Raw genomic sequence first — 22782 nt, 5'->3', positions numbered from 1 at the left:
ATTTGGGTTATTTCTAGTTTGGAGCTTTCATGAATGAAGCTGTTATAAACAAGCCTTTGTGTGTCCTGTGTTTTCACTTCTCTTATGTAAACACCTAGGAGTGGAATTGTGGTGATCACTGGATCATACTGTAAATGTATGTTTAACTTTTAAAAAACTACCAAGCCAATGTCCAAAGTGATTGAAGCATTTTATATTCTCACCAGCAATGTATGAAAATTCTAGTTGCTTCACATCATTGCCAACACTTGGAAATATCAGTTTTTTAATTCCCTAAAGTGTTTTGAACCACCAATTAACATTTTGCCTTCAGACAATTGTTAGTAAGGTGCTACGTTGGAAATGTGTTTAAGAAGCTATTCCAAAAAAAAAAAAAAAGAAGCTATTCCTTTTGTGGTTCCCCATGATAATGCTTTTGCTCCCTGGAATCACACCATATTCCTGTGCGGCAGATGTGCCTGGCATGATTATGAGACTTAACCAACTGCTCTAAGACCACGTGGTCTGCTGAATGTTAGAATCTAGGTTCCTACTATAGTTCAGGGCTCCATGATGCCATCCTGTCCCCTACAGAATTGCCAGCAGTTACATTTCAAGTGAACATCCTTATCGTTACAAGACTGTGCTAAGTGGAGGCTACATTGTAAACTAAAGATAGTTATAATCATCATGGAATCCAAATTAATATGCATCAAGCATCTGCCTAAAGTAATTAGCCAATCTGCTGAGCATATCATCAACAATTATATCCAGCAAATTTTGTTCTAGGGACACACATTAAAGATTAAATCTATTTTAATTTGTTCAATAAAATGTGATGGATGTTTGCATGTCAGTCTTGCCCCTCTAACCTATTGAGTTGTCCTTCTAAATATTGTTATGAGACAAAAGCTTTTTACAGTTTTGAGTTTCTGAATCATGAGATAGTCTTCAGTGTTACCGCTTCATCAATATTTTATTGGACTTGGGTGTGGTAAAGTACCATCAAGGAACTAGATGAGACAATAATCAATTTAAATTTTCTTCCTCAGAACAACTCAGTAAAGAAAAAATGACAAGGCTGCAGTCTCACTTAGAAGTCACTAAAGCAAGCGAGGGTTTATGCATTTAGCTATGCAGGAGGAGGAATTTGAAAGGAAAATAAAATAGTCTTTTTAAGAGCTTGTTCTATGCCTACATAGTCAAAGAGAAAGATGAATCTAAGATACCCAAAAATATAAGGAAGATATATTTTTTCCAAAGGAAATAAATCTATTTGTAAGGACTCTGGGGGTCCTGCTTACCTTCTAGAGTTCAACCAGGCAGTTCAGAAAAACCAATAAAAATTAGAAAAGTTTCTTACTTGTCAAGAATCAAGATTATATAAGCAGTATCATCCTAACGGAGCCCATCTATCTTCTTCCAATTGGCAGTATAGACACGTATTTGTTAATTCCAAAATCACTGGTGAGCCCAGATAGACTGGCTTATTGTGCATATCAAAACCATCTCAGAGATTGACTTCTCTTTCATAACTTCTCCCCTCAAAAAAAGAGGATATTAGAGGTAACATTTCTGTTACCTCCCATGCCTAAAGCTGCAATTCTTTCAGGAAAACTCTATAAATAGTCCGATCTTTGATATGCTTGGTGTAAATATTTTAGTGCATTAATCTTTAGAAAGAAATATTTCTGAAGATTAATGCACTAAAATACTTATATTGAATCACAGAGTTTTTTTTTCCATCAAGTAGCTTAAAACTGAGATAGAAGCTACTTCATGAAATATCAACACTGGGATTCAATATAATTGAATAATTTAAATAAGCAGCATTAGAAAAAATGTTATTTTATTAGATTTAATTATGTTGGTTTTTCAGACACTGACACTGTGAAAATCATATGTACTTGTATGGATGATTATTGGCAAAAGAAATAGGTGTATAAATACCTAAAATATAACTGGCCACAGAAATTGAAATAGATTACCAAAAGAAAATGCAGGAGTGAGGGAATTACTAGAAGCACAAGATTCCTTCTCTTTCTTGGAGGGAAAGGGAAACTTAGCTTCTATAAAGGTAGATGTTTCATTCTAATGCCTTCATCTTGAGAGGCCACCTCTATGGACACCATTTATTAGATGCTTCCCACGTGCTTTTAGATACATTATTTTTAAATCTGGAACTAGCTCTCTTTTATAGGCACTGATAACCACCACAGAAGAGGAAACTGACTTTAAAAGACTACATGGCTTACCTGGTATAAGTACTACACAGCTGGAATAAGTGAGCTTTGAATGTAGGTGAGTCTGATTCAAGAGCCAGCACTCCTTCCACCAGGAGCCTCTCAGCTCCTGGTGACCACTGAAGGTGAGTGGTTGTGAGTCAGAGAAACAGCAGGAAGCCTCAGTTGAGGGGCGTGGGAACAAATGAGATGTGTTCTAGCTGAGCATGATGACCTGCACTTTAGAGTTGATAGCACTTGTGTAGATCATGATCTATCAATTTGAACACATTTCATCTGTGTTTTGAAATGTGTAAGTGTAAATATTTTTCTAGTTTAGGATTATTTTCTGCAGGTTCCAAAGTATGTAAAATATCGTATTTTAAATACAATACTCTTAGGTGGCTAGAATGTTATCTAAAAATGTAATGATTTTGGTGTAGTCTAGGACGCTATAGGAGTTGCCTATAGATTGTCCTTTGATTAGTAAAATTAATTCTGGTTACCGGTTGTACCCCAAACTTACTTTTCTGTTTCCTGTTTATATGATCATATTTTCTATTTTTTTTTACGATAGCTTCACTAGACTGCCTAAAGGAGCTGGAGTTTATTTATTTATTTATTTATTTATTTATTGTTTTATTGCTTAAAGTATTACAAAGAGTATTACATATGTCTCCTTTTTTTCCTGCCCTTAACAATCCCCAGGCCTCCTCTACCCCCCAGTGTCTTAAGTCCATTGGTTATGCTTATATGCATGCATACAAGTCCTTTGGTTGATCTCTTACCCCCCGCCCCTCCCGCCCCTCAACCCTCCCCGGCTTTCCGGATGTAGTTTGACAGTCTGTTCGAGGCAGCTCTGCCTCTTTATCTATTTTTGTTCATAAGTTTATAATGGTCTCTATTATCCATGAGTGAGTGAGATCATGTGGTGTTTTTCCTTCATTGACTGGCTTATTTCACTTAGCATAATGCTAGGAGCTGGAGTTTACCTCTGAGTTCCAATAATCACTTTCCTGCCTTTTTTTTTTTTTTTGAGCTGTAAGTCAGATGTAAATAGGCGGTGTTAGCTGAATTGTGTCCCACCCTAAATTCATATATGTTGAAGTCCTAACCCCCAGTACTTCAGAATGGGACTATATTTGGAGATAGGGTCTTCAAAGAGATAATTAAGTTAAAATGAGGTGATTAGGGTGGAACCTCATCTAATATGACTGGTGTCCTTAGAAGAAGAGGAGATTAAGACACAGACAGGTAGGAAGGAAAGATCATGTGAGGACACAGGGAGAAGACAGCCATCTGCAAGACAAGGGGAAGCCTCAGAAGAAACCACCCCAACTGACACATTGATCTTGAACTTCTAGCCTTCAGAATGGTGAGGCAATGCATGTCTGTTGCTTAAGCCGCCTAGTCTGTGGCCCTTTGCACTTTGCTATGGCAGCCCGAGTTGACTAATGCAGGCTGAAAGGATGGAGAGTCACAAAAAAAGAGGGAAGAGGCAGTTCATGTTAGCCTGGGGCTCAGCATTATCAGAGAGGAGGAGGGAATGGTGTCCATTCTGAACAGGGAATGAATGAGACACAGGGAAGACCAGGATTCAGAGTCTGAAAAGCTTTATACAGGCACATCTTGTTTTATTGTATTTCACTTTATTGTGCTTCAAAGAGACTGTGTTTCTTAAAAAGTGAAGCAAGACCCTCCACCAGCAAAACGGTGATGACTCACTCTATTGTGATACTCGCTTTACCGTGCTGGTCTGGACCTGAATCTGAAATATCTCGGAGATGTGCCTGTACTTCCTGCTGCCACTCTCAGGCTGGCTTCATTGGTTTGTTAGTGTTGGCTGGCACTGCCAGGGTGTTTAATATATTCAACAAAAATAGAATTCAAGTACAAGCACACCCTCAACGCTTTCTTGATTTTCTGTGCCACTGCTCCCCATCTATCTTCCGTGTGTAACACAGTATATCCTTAATAATGTTTTAGTTTCTGGAATAAAGCATCTTCTAATTAAATTCACGATAGATATAAAAATAAGTGGTGTGACAAGTGTCTTGGAAAATGGAATAATATGCAGAACGTGCTAGACAAGTTGGAAAAGTAAATGCATATAAGCGGTAAAATTCAAATGGGATTAAATATAGAGAAATTCATTTGGGGAGGACAGAACTCTCCAAATGCTCAAATGCAAAAGGAGGGAGGTCTGGCCTTTTCTAAATATGTCAAGGAGCCATAATGAACCACAAGCTAAGACTCCAACAGGGGCAGTGGAGAAAGTGGATATAACCCTGGGAAGTTGAGCAGAGGTGAGAACAAGCAGGACATTGTGACTCGCCCCCCCCTGCCCCCCCCCCCCCCGGCTGGCATTTGTAATAGCTGGAAGAGAAATTAAATCAGTGGTGCTCAAGATTTAGCATTTGGCTGCCCCATCCTCAGAGTGTCTGATGCAGTAGCTCTGGATGGGGCTCAAGAAGTTGTGTTTCTAACAACTTCCCAGATGATTTCGGAAGAAGCTTCTCTTAGAAAAAGGGGTAAAGAAAATGAATTTATTACATCTAGACCAGGGAAGCCAGAACTCAGATTTAATAAGAACCGTCAATAATTAGGAGGATACAACAAATACCTGCATGTTATTGAGGAGTCATTCTACTGTAGACAGGACAAGAATGCAGGTCTTAGTTTTGCTGAAAGATTTACGGTTGACGTCAGGACATGTAACTTGAAAAATTGTGAGGAACATGAGATCTAGGGGAGATTTTAGTTATCTTTGTGGAATATTTGAAAAAGCAAGGAGGGAGTTATTCTTCTGGTGGAGTTTAGGAGACTTACTGGGTCTCCCTTCCAGCTGTCTTCCACAACTTGGAAACAGCTCTTTAACCCAAGCAGGAGGAAGAGCCCCAAATAGAAGGCTCCATTTCAGGCACTTCTTGTCTGCAGGGAAGCAAGTATGGGAGAAGCGAACATGGTCTCAAGAAAGAGAGCTGAAAGCAGAGTGGCTCCCGCCAGGCTGTGAAGATGTGAGGAAGTGAAGTGAGTAGAATAAGAGCAGGATTCAGGGGAGAAGACCAGGCACAGGCAGGGAAGGCCAAGGCAGTCCTCAAACAAGGTTGGGACATGCAACCAGGACTCAGCAGGGACAGAGACAAGACGGGAGTCAGATATTAGTGCAGAACAGAAAGCGAGGGATTAAATATAGTTGAGATGATGAGGCGGAAGGGTGTGGTAAGAGGAGGGCTTTGGTAATTTTAAAAAGGAGATAAATAGAGAAGACAGTGCTTCCCAAACTCCCTGCAGGGGCCAACCTGGAACATAATGGAAAATGACAGAAGACACAGAACCAAAAAGTCACAGGAGGGCCTGAGCTGGGCTGCTCTGGAAGCATGGCTCTGGGATGCTGGTGCCCTGGACAGAGGAACACTACAGTTCGCCAACAATTAAATTGAACACAATAGACTGAGCATCCACCATGGGCTGGATTCCGAACAAGGCTGACCAGTCTGGTCCCTGCTTTTCAGGAGTAGATTCTTAAAGACAGGACAGTTTGATGAACATGAATGGGGTGTGGGAAAAGCAGAGATGAGGGAGCAATGCAGGGAAGCTTCATGAAGGAGGGGTCCTGGACAAAGGGGCAGTGGCAGGAGATTGGCAGGCAGAAGACGTGGGTAAGGCATTCCTGGCCAGGGACCCAGAATGTTCAGGGAGCATGTTGTCTGTTGGCTGGCCTTGCCAGGGAGTGACAAGGGGAGACCAGAGAGGTGGATGCCCAGATGTGTGTTTGGAAGGTCAAGGGCTGTTTGCACAGGGGCCACTAATACACATTTCATTCTTCTAGGAGCAGTACCCCTACGGTATTTTAGATCCTTTGTGGTGGAAATGCTTCGTTGATGTCTCATTCTGAGTAGCCCCAAGAGAAACTCCAAACCACTAATTTAAGCAAATGCTGGGAACAGAAGTGGATTTTCAAAAATAGATAAAGCAGAATATTTTTGTATTTAGTTGAAAAAAAAAAAAGGATAGATTTGGATAATCATATGGCATTTAGAGAGCTAATTTAAACCACCCTCCTGTCACTTCCTATTAACATAGTTACCTTTTGAAGAAAAATTGAGTGGCTTCATGGATTGCATTCTCCAAGTATAGCTATTATTATTTAATTTTTGAATAATTTCAATGCTTTGATTTTACAAATTGCAACATGTTTCATTCCAACTTCTGTTAGGATTTAGTCAACAGAAGAATAAATATATACAAAAATGATGTCCCTGCTATTTATGAAGAAATAATGAATTCATAGTCACAGGATGATCAGGGTAAGCCAGGGGTTCTAGGGCACTGTAACTATGGGGGATTGGAGTTCATCACCATCTATCTTAGCTGAAAAATCCCATGGAGGGAACAAAAAGTTACTTTAGAGCTCCACCAAATATTTATGAATTAAGTAATTTTTTTTCATGCACAGGAAGATCCTCTCTCTCTCTCTCTCTCTCTCTCTCTCTCTCTCTCTCTCTCTCTCTCTCTCTCTTCCTCCTAGTCCTTTTCTGACTCTTATTTTCTTGTATTGCTCACCAAGGATCTCTGATGTGATACTGGAAGCTATATCTAGGGCTATCAAATCCTGGTGCTATATATTTTTTTAAAAAATGTTTGTATTTCAGATGATAAAGTTGCAGGTCATTGAGCTTTCATCATTGAAAAAAATCATCATCGAGAGTAATTTTTAAAAAAAAGAGTCGTTGAACCTTCACTCAGATTTTACTCAGGCTCTCTTAATTAGGGGAGGCAGATATAAAAATTAAATTAAAGATGTAATTATCTCTCATCGCTCCAAGTCGTCTGGTCAGAGAGCCCTGCACTTTACTCCATAAAGTGGGACTTCCTTCTGAGTGCACGTTAAGGGTCTCTATGTTCCTGTAATTTATGACTTATCTTATTGTTGGAACTATGCTCTTGTGAGATCAAGCATTTGCCATAAATCACATGAAAAAATAAATTGAGGAACTTCTCTACTGCATGATAGGTAATATTTAAAGAAAAAACTGAAGAACACTAACCTTCCATCTCCAGCTCTGAGCTTTTTACTTTGGGACTCTGAGCATTTTATGATCCTTTATCCTCAGAATCCCAGCTTTTAAAAATGGGACTCAGGCTTGTGAATCTCCTGTCAATTCATCCAACTTGTTAATTTACCACATGTTCTAAGGCGTTTTAACCACAGACGATGCCAAAAAACCCCAACAACAATAGTTATTCCTCTATTTCCACCATTTCCCTGACATTTCTGATCAGGTTCACCACTGGTTCCCTTGATCTTTCTGGAACTGGAATAGACAGCTGGCACAGGCCCTGAACAAACGGGGTGGGCTGCTGTGATTTGGAGATTCAGGAAGGTTCAGGTGCCATCTTTGATCTGTGAGCATGTGTCCTCTCAGTGCTCACATACATGCAAGGAGACTCCACTCTCTGGGATGCTGGTTGTAACTGCCATGAGGGGATTTGCAATGTTCCCCCACTCCCCACAAGAGGCTATCTGTTTCTTCCCAGTTGCTAGATCTCCAAATCTACAGTGAAGAGGACGGTGGTGGTGGTTACACCAATTGAGGACCAGATGTTCCTGCAGAGGTAACAAGGATTCATTGCAGGGGCCAACAGTGCAGTAGGGAAAGCTCCTGGCGTGCATTTGTGCTTATGAGAGAGACTGTGGAAATGGGTTAATGATGACTACTGTGGGCAAAGAGTTGAGGAGTGGCCACAGACCTGCCTCTTATTTGCCATTTCTAGGTTAGGTTCTTCCCCTGGTTTAAAACGTTACTTCCTCAAATCTAGAGCTGTAATTTTCTGTAACTGCAATCATTTATCACCCAAACACCCTCCTTTGAAATTCAAGGTGAAAGTGGGAGCTACTTTGTATTAAATGTTGATGATTCCTAATTACTTCATTACTCCTTTGGGGGCAATGTACAGCTTGTCTTTGCTGACAGAAATAGTTTTTAACAGATTGTATGAAAAGAGGTAATCTCTTCATTTACCCCTAGAGATAATTTTGAACATAAGTTTGAACAGAGAGAATTAGGACTTAACTCCTGGCAGGCCTGGCTTGGTGGTTGAGCATGGAAGTATTAACCAAGAGGTCATGGTTCAATTCCTGGTCAGAGCACATGCCCAGGGTTCAGACTCCATCCCCAGTGAGGGGTGTGCAGGAGGCAGCCAATCAATGATTCTCTCTCATTCTTTTTTTTTTTAAATTAATTTTTTTAAAAAAATATATTTTATTGATTTTTTACATAGAGGAAGGGAGAAAGATAGAGAGTTAGAAACATTGATGAGAGAGAAACATCAATCAGCTGCTTCCTGCACATCTCCTACTGGGGATATGCCCGCAACCCAGGTACATGCCCTTGACCGGAATCGAACCTGGGACCTTTCAGTCCGCAGGCCGACGCTCTATCCACTGAGCCAAACCGGTTTCGGCTCTCTCATTCTTGATGTTTCTATCTCTCCCATCCTCCCTGAATTCAATAAAAAATATTTTTTAAAAAGAATTATGGCCCTAACCGATTTGGCTCAGTGGATAGAGCGTCAGCCTGCGGACTCAAAGGTCCCAGGTTTGATTCAGGTCAAGGGCATGTACCTTGGTTGGGGGCACATCCCCAGTAGGGGGTGTGCAGGAGGCAGCTGATCAATGTTTCTCTCTCATCGATGTTTCTAACTCTCTATCCCTCTCCCTTCCTCTCTGTAAAAAATCAATAAAATATATTTAAAAAAAGAATTATGGCTTAAAAAGGAAATGTAAGAGAGAGAGAATCTTGCCTTATTTGGGGAACTATTTAGAAAGTAGAGAATGCAATGGAATCTTGTAAGTGGCAAAAGAAATAAGCCAGCTGAGGGATGGGGGCTGTGGAGGGGATGAAAGTCCTCAATGACATACTTAGCTGGGGCTGCCCCACTGGCGGAGACAGAGCTGAGGAAGAAGAGCGTGGCTGGGAACCTTGGCTCCCCAAGCAGTGACTTAGATTTAGAGTGAAAATTAGAAGGGTTAAGACAGAAGTCGCATCCCTGGGAAGTGCGTTCAGACCTAGCGTGTTTTTCCTTGTGTTGAACCCCTCACTGGAGGAAGTTCCTGTGCTGAACACTCTCATAGATCCCCTTACTACTCCCCCCATGGCATTGACTGAAGATCTTAGGTACATATTTGTTGATGAATGCCCATCTCCCTCTCTAGACTATAAACCGCATGAAGGAAGGGCTCATGGCATCGTCTTGTACACCAGCCTAGTTCCCATGTACAGTGCCTGACAAATAGTAGGTGGCCAGTAAATATTTATAGTTTAAATGTTTTGTATTTATTGGACAAGCAAATGGATATTTCAAGTATAGCCACTAAAAGTGCCACTGCGAATAGGCTGTTTCCATGGTTGGCTCAGAAGCCAAATGACTGAGGTCTTTGGAGGGACAACTCCACTTTGTTGCCATGAATGATGCATCAATGGTTTCTTATTTCCTTTTCCTTTTTATTTTAATTCCTTGCTAAATCCTTGACGTTATACAGTTTCCCAACAACTCATTAGGCACGCCCTGCCAGTCTCCATCATTCTCTCCACCACCTTTGATGTGCACCTTCCAACTGCAAATCTGGGCCTTAGCCGTGCCCACCTCTTGCTGCTTAACTCACCCAGGTACTAGTTTCAAATGTTCCAAGCACAGACAACCCAGGCTTTAAGACATTTCAAAAAAGAAATAGAGGAAATTATGTTTCTCCACTGCTGTACCCGATTTCATCTCTGCAGCTTTGACACTGTTGTGCACTCCCTACCTTTTTAAAACTCTTAGATGCTAAATCACCATGCTCTAGGTTCCTCTCCTACTTACCCAGCCATCTCTGCTCTCCCTCCCTTCCCCTTTCATTCCTTAAATATTGATGTTTCCAGATGACTTCTTTGTCTTCCTTCCACACTTGCTTCTAATGATTTCTCTGGTTGTCTTGCTTTCAGCTACAACATAAGTTTCGTGATTCTCAGATCCTGTCCTGAGCTCTACTACTATTCCAGACCCTAAGTTTCAACTATCTAGTGCCTGCTCTTATGAATTTCTATTGGTATTTTGCTACAGTTTCCTAAATAGTGTGTTTACAATGGATGCTTCACTGCTTCAGTTCAACCTCCATCTGTTACCTGTTTTCTTGAAAAATAAAACTGAGAGTGCCAACCTTCTCTTAAATACCTCCTATGGACTCCCAGGTCTGCAGGATAAATCATCATCACCATCATCATGACTATATAAGTGCCTGCTGTGTGCTTAGCACTGTTCCAATCATTTCATATACAGCATATTAACTCATTTAATTCTCATTCCGCACTGTGAGGTAGGTACTGGTTATCCCCATTTTACAGATGAGGAAACTGGGGCACAAAGATGACGTGTAGTGTGTTCGAGTTCGTGCAGAAACAAAGTCCATCCCTTTCAGCTGGACTACGAAGCCCTTTTCATGACTGTCTCAGCCTCCCTCTATTCTCCAGTCGCATGAACCTTTCCCTTGTTTCTCAACACTCCTCCCTCCTTCACATTCCCCTGTCTTTGTGCCTGCTGTTCCCACTGACTGGAATATTTGTTAACTCATCGTTTACTGCCGGGAGCCGGTCCATCCTTGCTGTTTCAAGGGACCTGGCATATATGGCATACTGTTCTTAATATGTTTGCTCACCTTCTTGGCACTATGTGTTTTAACCAAGGTCACCTCTCTGAGAAAGGTTGTTTCCCCAGGTAGGGATTTTCCCCTGAAGTTAGGGAGGGAATAAAACCCCTTAACTAAGTGCCAGGAGGATAATTAATCACTTTAACTACGAACAATCATGCTTAAGCTACATAATCTTTACTCCTTGGAATGGAGATAAGAAACACCCTAACCTTTGGAATAGAGATTGATAGGATTGGAATCAACTGGTATAAATACAGATTTAACAAGACAACAGGACACAGAACCTAGACACAGAACCTAGACACAGAACCTAGACACAGAACCTAGAGAAAGAAGAACTTCGTTGGAGAGAACATGGCAAAAGATCCTGGACAGAAACTGGCCACAGAACCTAGAGACAGAACCTAGCGAGAGAACATGGCAAAAGATCCTGGACAGAACTCGGCTACAGAACCTGGCAACCGAACCTGGCTGGAGAACCTAGCGAGAGAACATGGACACAGAACCTGGCTGGAGATCCTAACCAGAACTTGGCTGGAGATCCTAACCAGAACTTCGCTGGAGATCCTAACCAGAACTTCGCTGGAGATTCAGACCAGAACTTGGCTGGAGATCCTGGCTAGAGATCCTGGCTAGCCTGCTGATCAACTGAATGCTGTCTCCGTGTCATTTAGTCTTCGCCGACTCCGTCCACACCTTTGGGGACCCCTGGACCTGCTGGGGTTGGACCCCAGCAGTTTACCTGGTTAACTTTTACTCATTCATTAAGACTCAGTCCTCAAATAATTTTCTCTGTGAGGACACAAAACTCTCTGGGCAAAGTTGGTCACTCCCATCTCTGTGATGATACCTAACTTTGTGCACATTTGTCCTGTCACAGGACATTCTCTGTTTTATTTCACAATGGCGCTCTGCTATGTATCTGTGTCCTCCGAGCTCCTTAAAACCAGGAAGGAGCTCAAAGTCTTCTTTTGCTCCTTTAGTCGGGGCCTGCTATATAGTTGGTTATCAAAACGCGTTTGTTGGAGGAAACAAATAACCAGAAGCTCCCTGAGGTCAGGGGCCACATTTTTCTTCCTCAGAGCTGTGAACCCAACCTTTAGCACGACACATATAGAAAGTGCCCCATTAATATTTGAATTTAAAAAAAGAAAAAGAACTGGATTGTCAGGGTTTTAATGAAATTCAACCTAGTAGAACTTCCTATTTTGCATTTCCTAATTTGTAGGCAGCAGTCTCAGCAGCACAAAGATGGGATCTCTTGGTGGTTAATAATTAAAAAAAAATAAAATTAAAGTTAAGGCATAAGCTGTCTTGGTTTCTCTCGGTTCCCTTTTAAATTTTTCTGAAAATAAAAATCGTAGTGTAAATACATAAGAGCGCATCCCTATTTTAGACCACTGTCTTTGTTTATAATTTAATAAATTCATATTTTATATTACAGAACTATTTAGATCTCACCCATACCCACTGAAAATAAAAAGTAAAGCTAACTTGCTTGTTTAGAAGTATTGATATATTAGTGGAATTAAGTGTTTCATAATCTAAAAATTACTTTCCATTGATTGAAACCAAACAGGTGGACGGTGGTAAGGAGAGGTGTCCAGGTAGCCGGGGCTGCCTGGATGGGGAACCTTTACCTGCTGGCCGGGCTTGATGGGTGAGAGTGTGATGCCCTGGGTGTTGATCACCGGCAGGATCTGGTTCCCGATGACTGTGGCGATGATCTGGCCCTGGGCGTTGGTCAGGAGCTGGGGGGTGATCGACTGCACTTGGAGGCCCTGAGTGCCGCTCGCTGCCTGGCTCGGCGGCCCCGGATTTGGCATCAGAGGAATGGTCCCGATTATCTGCAAGAGACAGGCCCAGAGGTGAGGTGCCAGGCCCTGCCCTGGGTCCAACCTGCACCTGAAGACCACTCCTCCCTGGTCTCTGTAGGAGGCTCCCTGAGACCCCACTCAGGATCTGTGAACAGACCTGGAGACCGGGCGATGCGAGCAGGGAAGAAAGTGGGAGGAATGAGAATCTGAAGGACAGGCAGGCACACATGGACTGAAGGGGAAACATTTAAAAATAAAATCAAGCGCCAGTGATGGCAGAAACATGTGATTGCTGCCAGAGCATCAGAGATGGCTGCTTTGTCTCAGGATCAGAGGGAAAGCAAACTTCCTTGGCACTCACAGCCCTCATCCAGCTGGGAGCCACAGCCCTCGCCCACAGTGGCTCCTCAAACACGATGTCCCTTACCTCTGTTTCTTTCAATTGCCCTCCGCTCGCTCCCTCCTTTTCTCCCCCCTCCCCTCATCAACATCCTGCTCCTCTCTAAAGTCAGGGGTCAGCTCCCTGACCCCCAGCAGGCTCGGGCCTCAGCGCCCTGGTGCTCATGGTTGAGAGGCCAAGTTTTGGAGTCAGGGGGCTAGGCTGCCAGAGCTACCGATTAGCGCTATAACATTGGTCACGGAGCCTAAGCTTTCTGAGGCTCGAGAGAATTGGGATCATCAACAAATGTTTGAAACTCTTAAAATAAAGGTGAAATGACTACTGAGGGCTGAGATGGGAAAAAAAGGTGCATTTTAAACTGGGATCTAAAGGTTAGAGGCCAGGGCTTCTGTGGCAGGTGGCAGGGAAGGCTCTCTTCCCATTTGGTAGCCACTGGCTTCCATGATGGGGTCGTATGGAGCGCCACAGGAGGGCTCTGACGGGATCCCCTTACTGTGCGAAGGAGAAAGGGAGCATGAGCCGGGGCAGCAAGTGTATAGGCAGTGATGGCGAACCTTTTGAGCTCAGCGTGTCAGGATTTTGAAAAACCCTAACTTAACTCTGGTGCTGTGTCACATATGGAAATTTTTTGATATTTGCAACCATAGTAAAACAAAGACTTATATTTTTGATATTTATTTTATACATTTAAATGCCATTTAACAAAGGAAAATCAACCAAAAAAATGAGTTCGCGTGTCACCTCTGACACGCGTGTCATAGGTTCGCCATCACTGGTATAGGGTATCTGTGAGATCTAGACGCATTCACACATTGTTGGAGACAAATTAAATCTGGAAAGAACAAAGGATTGATCTGTGTTTCCAATGTCATAGACTCTCCTGGAGAAGTCAGGGAGCTGGAGCTGGAGGCTTTGCCTGTACGCTTCACAGGCTGGCTCAGCAGCTCTGCTCTGCTGGTCATCTTCCACCGCCACCCCCAGACCAGCACTGTGGCGATGTGGCCTGGGGCCACCACCAAGACATATTAATAATGCTTTCCCGTTGAAATGATTTCATTTCACCCCACATTCTTGCAACAGAGCTGGCTCTGCTGTGACTTGATGGAGGAATTTGTAAGTGATGCAGCTGGAGCTGGAGTCCAGGTCTGTCTGACCCTCAAATGCTTGCTTTTCCACTAGGTCACCGGGCTCCCACCACATGGAGAACACTGGAGGGAGCCAGCTCTTTAAATATACACTGCATTTGCCCTGGCTGGTGTGGCTCAGTTGGTTGGGCATTGTCCGGTATACCAAAAGGTGAACCTTTCAATTCCCAGTCAGGGCACATACCCGGGTTGCAGGCTCCATCCCCAGTATGGGGCCTGCAGGAGGCACCCGACGGATGCTCCACTCTCACATCGATGTTTCTCTCTATCTCCCTCTCCCTTCCTCTCTCTAAAAAATCAATAAAAATATTTTAAAAAATTCCCTATACCTTCATCCATTATAGCCATTTTTACCTGTAAAATCTTTAAAAAAATGACACTACATTCTGCCTGCCATTTCCCACCAGACAATAAGCTGCGTCAGGACTGAGTTTACGCATAACTGATACTGTCTTCCACCCCAACGGTACCCCAAACAGGCTTTTAAACACAGCCTCTCAATAACTGTCTTTCAGATAAATGGCTTCTGGACGCTGTTGTCACTGGATTCCCGATGAAACTTCAGCTCTGCAGGAAAACTACGAGACCACACATCCAGTGGCAAAGATTAGGACTGCAAATTGCCCCCTCTGCCTCCCTCCTCATTTGGCCGTTGCCTCCACCACAAAAGCCTTGTGGGCTGGCACTAATGGAGGAGCTGTGTGAATATCAAGTATCAATGGCAGTTGTCAATGGATGCGATAAAGATCGAGGAATTATTGTGAGAGCGGCCAGCAGTCCCGGAGGGAGTTAGCAGCTCTGCAGCCTCACTGATGGAGCCTGTGATGTCTATCCCACAGCAGCAGCAATGAGCATGTCCCATCGGTGCAGCAAGGTCAGGAGAAGCCACATCAATAGACAGAGCACATAAGCACTTTATTGATGAGGGTCTTGCATTAAGCAGCTGAGTATCCAAAGACCATTCCTGTGACCCCACAGGCAACGTGAAGAAGCCTGTGGAGCTGGAGAAGGGTCCTTCTGCACCCACACTGCATAGTTCACCTCTGCACACTTTCACCCTGAACTGTACCATCCCCCTCTGCACACCTGAACCCTGAACTGTACTATCCCCCTCTGCACACTTACACCCTGAACTGTACCTTCCCCCTCTGCACACTTACACCCTGAACTGTACCATCCCCCTCTGCACACTTACACCGTGAACTGTACCTTCCCCCTCTGCACACTTACACCCTGAACTGTACCATCCCCCTCTGTACACTTGCACGTGAACTGTACCATCCCCCTCTGCACACTTGCACGTGAACTGTACCATCCCCCTCTGCACACTTGCACGTGAACTGTACCATCCCCCTCTGCACACTTGCACGTGAACTGTACCATCCCCCTCTGCACACTTGCACGTGAACTGTACCATCCCCCTCTGCACACTTGCACGTGAACTGTACCATCCCCCTCTGCACACTTGCACGTGAACTGTACCATCCCCCTCTGCACACTTGCACGTGAACTGTACCATCCCCCTCTGCACACTTGCACGTGAACTGTACCATCCCCCTCTGCACACTTGCACGTGAACTGTACCATCCCCCTCTGCACACTTGCACGTGAACTGTACCATCCCCCTCTGCACACTTGCACGTGAACTGTACCATCCCCCTCTGCACACTTGCACGTGAACTGTACCATCCCCCTCTGCACACTTGCACGTGAACTGTACCATCCCCCTCTGCACACTTGCACGTGAACTGTACCATCCCCCTCTGCACACTTGCACGTGAACTGTACCATCCCCCTCTGCACACTTGCACGTGAACTGTACCATCCCCCTCTGCACACTTGCACGTGAACTGTACCATCCCCCTCTGCACACTTGCACGTGAACTGTACCATCCCCCTCTGCACACTAACATCCTGAACTGTACCATCCCCCTCTGCACACTTACACCGTGAACTGTACCAACCCCCTCTGCGCACTTACACCGTGAACTGTACCATCCCCCTCTGCACACTTGCATGTGAACTATACCATCCCCCTCTGCATACTTGCACTGTGACCTGTACCATCCTCCTCTCCACAACGCGCTATGAAAACTCAGCAGCTGACCCATCCACTCTGACTTCCCCATGTCAGAAGCCTGAGGAGCCCCACTCTATCTGACTGGGTGTGGGTTCTATGTTAGGCAGGATGCCAGTGCAGTTAGGAGCCCTGTGAGCGAGTAGCCTGGGCGAAGGCTTTGGAGTGAAGCACAGCACATGACAACTATCATACATATTGTGATGCAGAGGCAGGTATTCTGCTTCTAGAAGATTGACATGCCTCTGTGCTCTCCTTGTGTAATAAGACGGTCTGCGTGCTTTCTGGGTGGAGAGAAGAAGAAAGGGAAATGCAAACGACTCACCAGCTTCTTCCCTATGTGCAACCTCGCTTCCACACACTGCGCTGGGACATTATTAAAACATGGCCCTGCTTAGTTCCTTCCTCCCCTGCTCCCCTTCTTTCTTAGTCCCTAGCATCACTTACTGACGGTAGGACAGCACTAGTGTCAGAGCCAGAGGGATCTGGAGTGGCATGACGGAAGGAACCCTTTAATAAGGAGGGTTTGCCTTCAAGGTGGGGGTAGGGATAGGGGGCATTCTAGTCAGGAAGCTTCTGTGAAGTTATGAATTTCTCATTCTCGTGGGCCTTTTGGGGGAGCTGGGATCACTATCTCAGCATGTCAAAACCTCAATGCACTCTGATGACTTTCCTAGTATTCCACAGGTATTACTACATGCGGATTTTAATTTGCTCCCATTAATCGAAGAGTAAAGATAACTCCACATTGTGTTGCCCTAAAAATTGATGGGTGTGCTTATTTCACTCAGGCTGGTTCCCATCCCACTCGATGCTTCCACAGGTCTCCCCCAAACTCCTCCTCAGCCTCCGATTTCAAAGGTCAAAGAAGGAAATGAGAGGAACCGAAGCAGCCAAGGGGTGAGGTTGTTGGGACTCCTGAGCAGTTGGCAATTTTACCTGTGGAAATTGTATTTTGAATTCAAGGCCTTTGATATTCAAGGGAAGTATTTGCATCTACACATACTTCAACTACGTCATTCACTTCCTAAGACAAATTCTAACTCTGTTTAGATGCTGACAACTTGTAGAGCCACCTAGTACCTGCAGACCATTCTCTATGTAAGGCATGGTGATGTCGTGTGCCATGGAGGACACCAGAAGATGCTATTGGGGCAGGGGAGGGGGAGATAAAACAGTTACGTGGCATGCAAAGACTCTAATAATCCAACAGAGCAATGTTATGCTCCGTAGGAGAGTCAAGGACTGTTCCCTAAGAATCTCTGTACCTATGTGGTGGATGATCCAAAGAATATCGAGAATGAATGAGTGATTTCAGAGAAAGAAAGGTGGGGATGGGTGGGAAAGATTTCACAGAAGAAATGGGGGCAGAACAGTGTCTTGGAGGTTGGGAGAGATATGGAGAGGCAGACAAAACAATTCCAAACAAGATCTCCAGCCTGGAGGTGGAAAACATGGATGGATACGAATGAAGGTAGAGAAAGTGGAGCAATGACAGGTCAGTCAAATTCCATCTGGCAAGGGGTTTCAATGAATGGCTTTTGGGGGGATGGGGAGGAGTGCCGAAATGGAGCTATTTCAGGTGTGAACGTGGCAGAATGGACTGAACCGGCAAGAGACTACAAACCAGGAGCTCAGTCACTAGGATGCTATTGTAGTCGTCCAAGTGTGAAGCAAATGCCTCAATGAATCCTTGACATAGGGGTTGCTTGATTGGTTCACTTCCACTTCAATTCAAAAGCACGGCCTACTTTATGCCTGGGTTGCAACATTAGAAATTTTTGAGTGAGGTTATTGCCCCATCACTCCCACAGTAAATAGCTAAGGCATCGTTTGCAATGATCCTATATGTCTTTGCCATGACTCTAACAGCGTTGATTCATCTCTGATGAATGCTTTAAGCAGGCCACGGCCCACACTGGTATTGGAATGATAATTTGTGACCTGAAAGAGTTCCGGCCTCTCTGACAGGAGACTTATTTGATTGTGGCTATTCATGTTCACCTGTCTATTTCCTCAGAGGAGTTAAGAGCATGAAACACCACTGAGAATAACGTCCATGTTGCAAGAGCAACTGAAAAAAATCATTAAAATGACTATTAGTGTTCATTAGCACACATATCTCTATTTCCCTAAGAGTTTGGGTGGCTTACACGTAAATGAGACTATTTTTAATGCAGCAGCTATTATAATTTTAGCCACCAGAAAGATTATCCTGCAATTGTAGAAAACTCTGGCAATTCAGGACCATGTAACTGCTTTGAGTTACCAGGTGCTTATTACAATGCCCTATGGACTTCAGTCTAGTTCAGGTATTCAGTAGGGATGAATTATGACTAATGGAGGGTAGCATGTGCTGAATTTATTCTCTGCCAACATGTAGGTGTCATCAGTAGCAGCTGAAGGTGGTATCACGGAAGTCCAGAGCCTGCAGACAAGTCGTCTGATGGGCCACATGTTGTAATAGTCGCTGACATGCTGTTAAACTCTGCTAGAGTAGGAGATTGCAGATGTCAAATTGACAAGTAATTTTGTTGCACACATATCTTTAAGAAAAGAACCCACCGATGCTGTAGATTGGTGTCTTCCTGAGGTCTTTCAATCCATCATCAGAGACAAATATTTGTGTAACCTCAGTACTTTTTGGTCAAGAGGCTTTTGTTAACACTAACATCACTCTGAGCTGAGGAGCTGGTGGTGAGCATTCACCGGAATGAAAACAGCCTTCCCCTTCCTCGGTCCGGCCTCAGCCACTCTTCTCTCTTCCTTCGAGGGGTGATGTTGTCTTCTTTACATAATACATGCATTTCGGTCTCATTGTGCTCCTAGCTTTAAGGTTAAACTCACAGAGTTATTTTGGCAGCTCTGATGTTGATTCCAGGAGGAGGAGAAGGATACAGTTATTTCCCAAACAAAATTTATTTTTGCAAGATGCAATCTAGTGCCTTCTTGCATTTAGCTTTGGGGAACAAGAGAAGTGTGAATGTTGAGAGAGTCCTCTAGCAGAGTGTCTGAACCAGAAAATAGTAAAAGCATGATGATAAGCAGGTGAAGGAGTTCAATTAGCGGAAGCTACTCAACTAAGGACAAATAGAGTGAACATCGCAGGCAACATCCATCAGTTGGCCGTGGCTTCCTCAAGCTCTGGCGGTCCCGGGTTTAGGGAGGTAATCATGACTGATTACCAATGTCTGGCATGGGTATGGGCATAGGGAATGGCAGTGTGCCTGAAGGTGGCATACTTGAAAAAGCCCAGGGTATGAGATAAATTATCTTAGACCAACTTGAAAGCAGTGGATAACACACATTTTCTTAATGAGCAATTGTGAGAAAGAACTTTCTAAGGTATACATTTTCATGCTTATATCATGTGTATTGATAGGTATTCTACCCTAGGGAATACCTACCTACTCAATATTTTTCATTGTCAGAATTAGGTGTGCTGTGTTTGGTTTCAACTTTAGAAACATATTCACAGACCAGACTTCAGAATTGGAGGTGTCATGATCTTTAAAATGTCACTTTCAGTCACATTATAAGAAAGATAAGTTGCATGAAAATGGATGTTGTAAAAGCAGCAGCAACAACAATAAAAGCAAACTTCTCTCCTAAAAGCTTAAAAAAAATAATTAGAGGTAATTCTTAATAGAGTTTAGGAGATATATATCAAATTTCCCACTGGCTGGATTCAAGCCCAGGCTTTGCCATTAACTACTAGGAGATTGTTGGCGAATTACTTCATCTCTTAGAACCTGTCTACTCATCTTTAAAATGGGAATAATTGCCGGGGTCCAACCCCAGCAGGTCCAGGGGTCCCCAGAGGTGTGGACGGAGTCAGCGAAGAAGGAATGACATGGAGACAGTGTTCAGTTGATCAGCAGCCTAGCCAGGATCTCCAGCCAAGTTCTGGTTTGGATCTCCAGAGAGGTTTTGCTTAGGATCTCCAGCCAGGTTCTGTCCAGGTTCTCCAGCCAGGTTCAGTCACCAGGTTCTAGTCAGGTTCTCTTGCCAATTTCTGTAGTCAGGTTCAGTCCAGGATCTTTTGCCATGTTCTCTCGCTAGGTTCTGTCTCTAGGTTCTGAGGCCAGTTTCTGTCCAGGATCTTTTGCCATGTTCTCTCCAGCGAAGTTCTTCTGTCTCTAGAGAATGTTCTGTGTAGGTTCTGTGCCTAGGTTCTATCTCTCTTGGTTCTGTCTTATAAGTTCTGTCTCTCGCTGTCTTGTTGCATCTGTATTTATACCAGTTGATTCCAATCCTATCACTCTCTATTCCAAAGGTTAGGGCGTTTCTTATCTCCATTCCAGGGAGTAAAGATTATGTAGCTTAAGCATGATTGTTCGTAGTTAAAATGATTAATTACCCGCCTGGCACTTAGTTAAGAGGTTTTATTCCCTCCCTAACTTCAGGGGAAAATCCCTACCTGGGGAAACAACCTTTCTCGGAGAGGTGACCTTGGTTAAAACACATAGTGCCAAGAAGGTGAGCAAACATATTAAGAACCGTATGCCATATATGCCAGGTCCCTTGAAACAGCAAGGATTGACCGGCTCCCGGCATAAAATAATGCCCCCTTCATAAGGTTATTGTGAGGACTAAATAAAATAATGTATGCAAAGCACCCAACACAGTGCTTTAACAACCAAAAAGGTGTTCAACCAATGTTTCTTCATAACTTCATTTTGCTTAAATGCTTTTGTGGCCACTCCTGGGCTTTTGCACTAAGTTGTAAAACACCTTTTGAAATTTTCTGAATGTTATAACTTCACCATGAAAATAGTTTACTGTGAAGAACAGAAAACAGCTCACCACAGGGAAAAGGGAACTCGTCCTTGTCTTGTAATAGAGCGCTCAGTTGGAAGTTTCCATAGAAGCACCGAGAATCAGTAGGTGCCACATTCTGGAGGAGGGAGACCTTCAGACCGTCCAGAACTCAACCCTCCCAGTTTGAAACTGTGTGTCTTCTTCCCTCTTGGGGATGGGGCAAGGGAGGTGGTCTCCTTTCCTCAAGATTAATGAAAGTGGTTGAATAAATATTGTTCCCTTAAATTTGGGGGACACCCCCCTGAGGAATTTATGGGTGAGAGGCTGTGGCTTTGAGCTGAGAGGGGAGAAGAAAAAAATGCAGGGAAAGAAAGGAGAAGGAGAGGAAATAGAGAAAAAGGAAAAGGAGGAAGGAAGAGAAGAGAGAGAACGGCACTGTATGGGCACCAGCTACCCTCTCACTGACAGCAAGGCAAGGATATGTGAGTGTTCCCCAGGGCTCAATATCATGAGTCTGAGCCATTTATAATCCTGTCGTAGAGAACCCCCTGGCGAATGGGCACCGTGGCAGCATCACAGAGAGAGCTTGAGGATGGGCCTGTGGAAACCAAACCCTGAGAAGGGAGTGGGCAGCAGGACGAAAACACATTGCCCACAGCAGTGGCCGGTTGGAAGGTCCCAGCTGGGCCTCAGAAGCCCTCGTGAAAGGGCCTGCAAGAGTTGGCTTGCACCATCTGCTGGCCCAGAGAGCAGAAACCATCTTCTGACAGTTCAGCAAAGTGAAGTCAATGTTATGCCCCAGCTGGCCCCTCCCCACCTTCACCCGACCTGTCAGAATCAGGGTGAGAAGAGGAGGAAAGGGGAATCAGTCCAGTGCGGTAGGAAGTGGGACCCGGCAGCTCTTTCCCGTGTAGCAGGGGCGGGAGGAGGGCTCAGCGGGGGCTTTGGAGGTGGGGGCGGAAGTTTGTTAGGGTCGCAGTTTTCATTATTGTCGGGGAACCGGGCACAGAAGATTGTAGTCCCTAAGAGTGCCGAAGAGAAGTCATGGAGAAGACTCCCAGCTTTTACCAAGGGGGAGGGGAAGGCCCAGAAAGTTGAAAGGCACAGTGCAAAGCTTTGATGATTATTATATCCCCAAATACCAGTTCTGTCCTCTTTCCCCACTGATATAGGAAGGGGTTTGATAATCACAAATTACTAGACAAAGAAATTCAAGATTGTGATTCTCTCCTAAGCTCCCTCGAGGCTCTCTTACTGTCATATGTGCAAAGGGGTCAAGTGTGAGAGTAATGTACTGTCTTTTTATTTTTAAATTTAATGTTAACAGTTTGGGCCTATAATTTAGTAGTTTATACAAATTAAGCATGGCTTATTCATTAATATTAGCAAGTACTTTTTAAGCCATTGCTATCCATAATTTTAAAATCAGGTAAAGATAGGGACTGCCATTATCTTAATGAAGGTCAATAACACTAAAAAAGGAGATTTCATGGTTTATACTGTCAGGACTTGGTTAACTAAGGATGCTTGAAAAATAGAGGAGCAAGGAAGGCAAGAAGAGAAGCTGGAAGAAAAGAGAGGAGGAGATTTAACAAGTTACCAAAGGTAGAGGGTTTGAAATTGAGAGCAGAACATACATTTTCCCATAAACTAGGAATTCAGTTTATTTCTGTGAGGTAGTTGCTACTA

General features: G+C 43.9%; 1 protein-coding gene across 1 annotated transcript in view; it reads right to left on the bottom strand.

The window, feature by feature from the left end:
• Positions 1–22782, bottom strand: part of POU6F2 (POU class 6 homeobox 2) — a 410247-nt gene that overhangs the window by 13260 nt on the left and 374205 nt on the right. Inside the window, exon 7 of the mRNA XM_059656173.1 lies at positions 12534–12740. Within this exon, the coding sequence (XP_059512156.1) occupies positions 12534–12740 (207 nt within the window). The remainder of the gene's footprint in view (positions 1–12533; positions 12741–22782) is intronic.

Source organism: Myotis daubentonii, chromosome 10 (assembly GCF_963259705.1).
Source record: "Myotis daubentonii chromosome 10, mMyoDau2.1, whole genome shotgun sequence".
NCBI classification, from domain to species: Eukaryota; Metazoa; Chordata; class Mammalia; order Chiroptera; family Vespertilionidae; genus Myotis; species Myotis daubentonii.
Note: the sequence above shows the minus strand (reverse complement) of the source record. Positions and strands in the feature narration are given on the sequence as shown.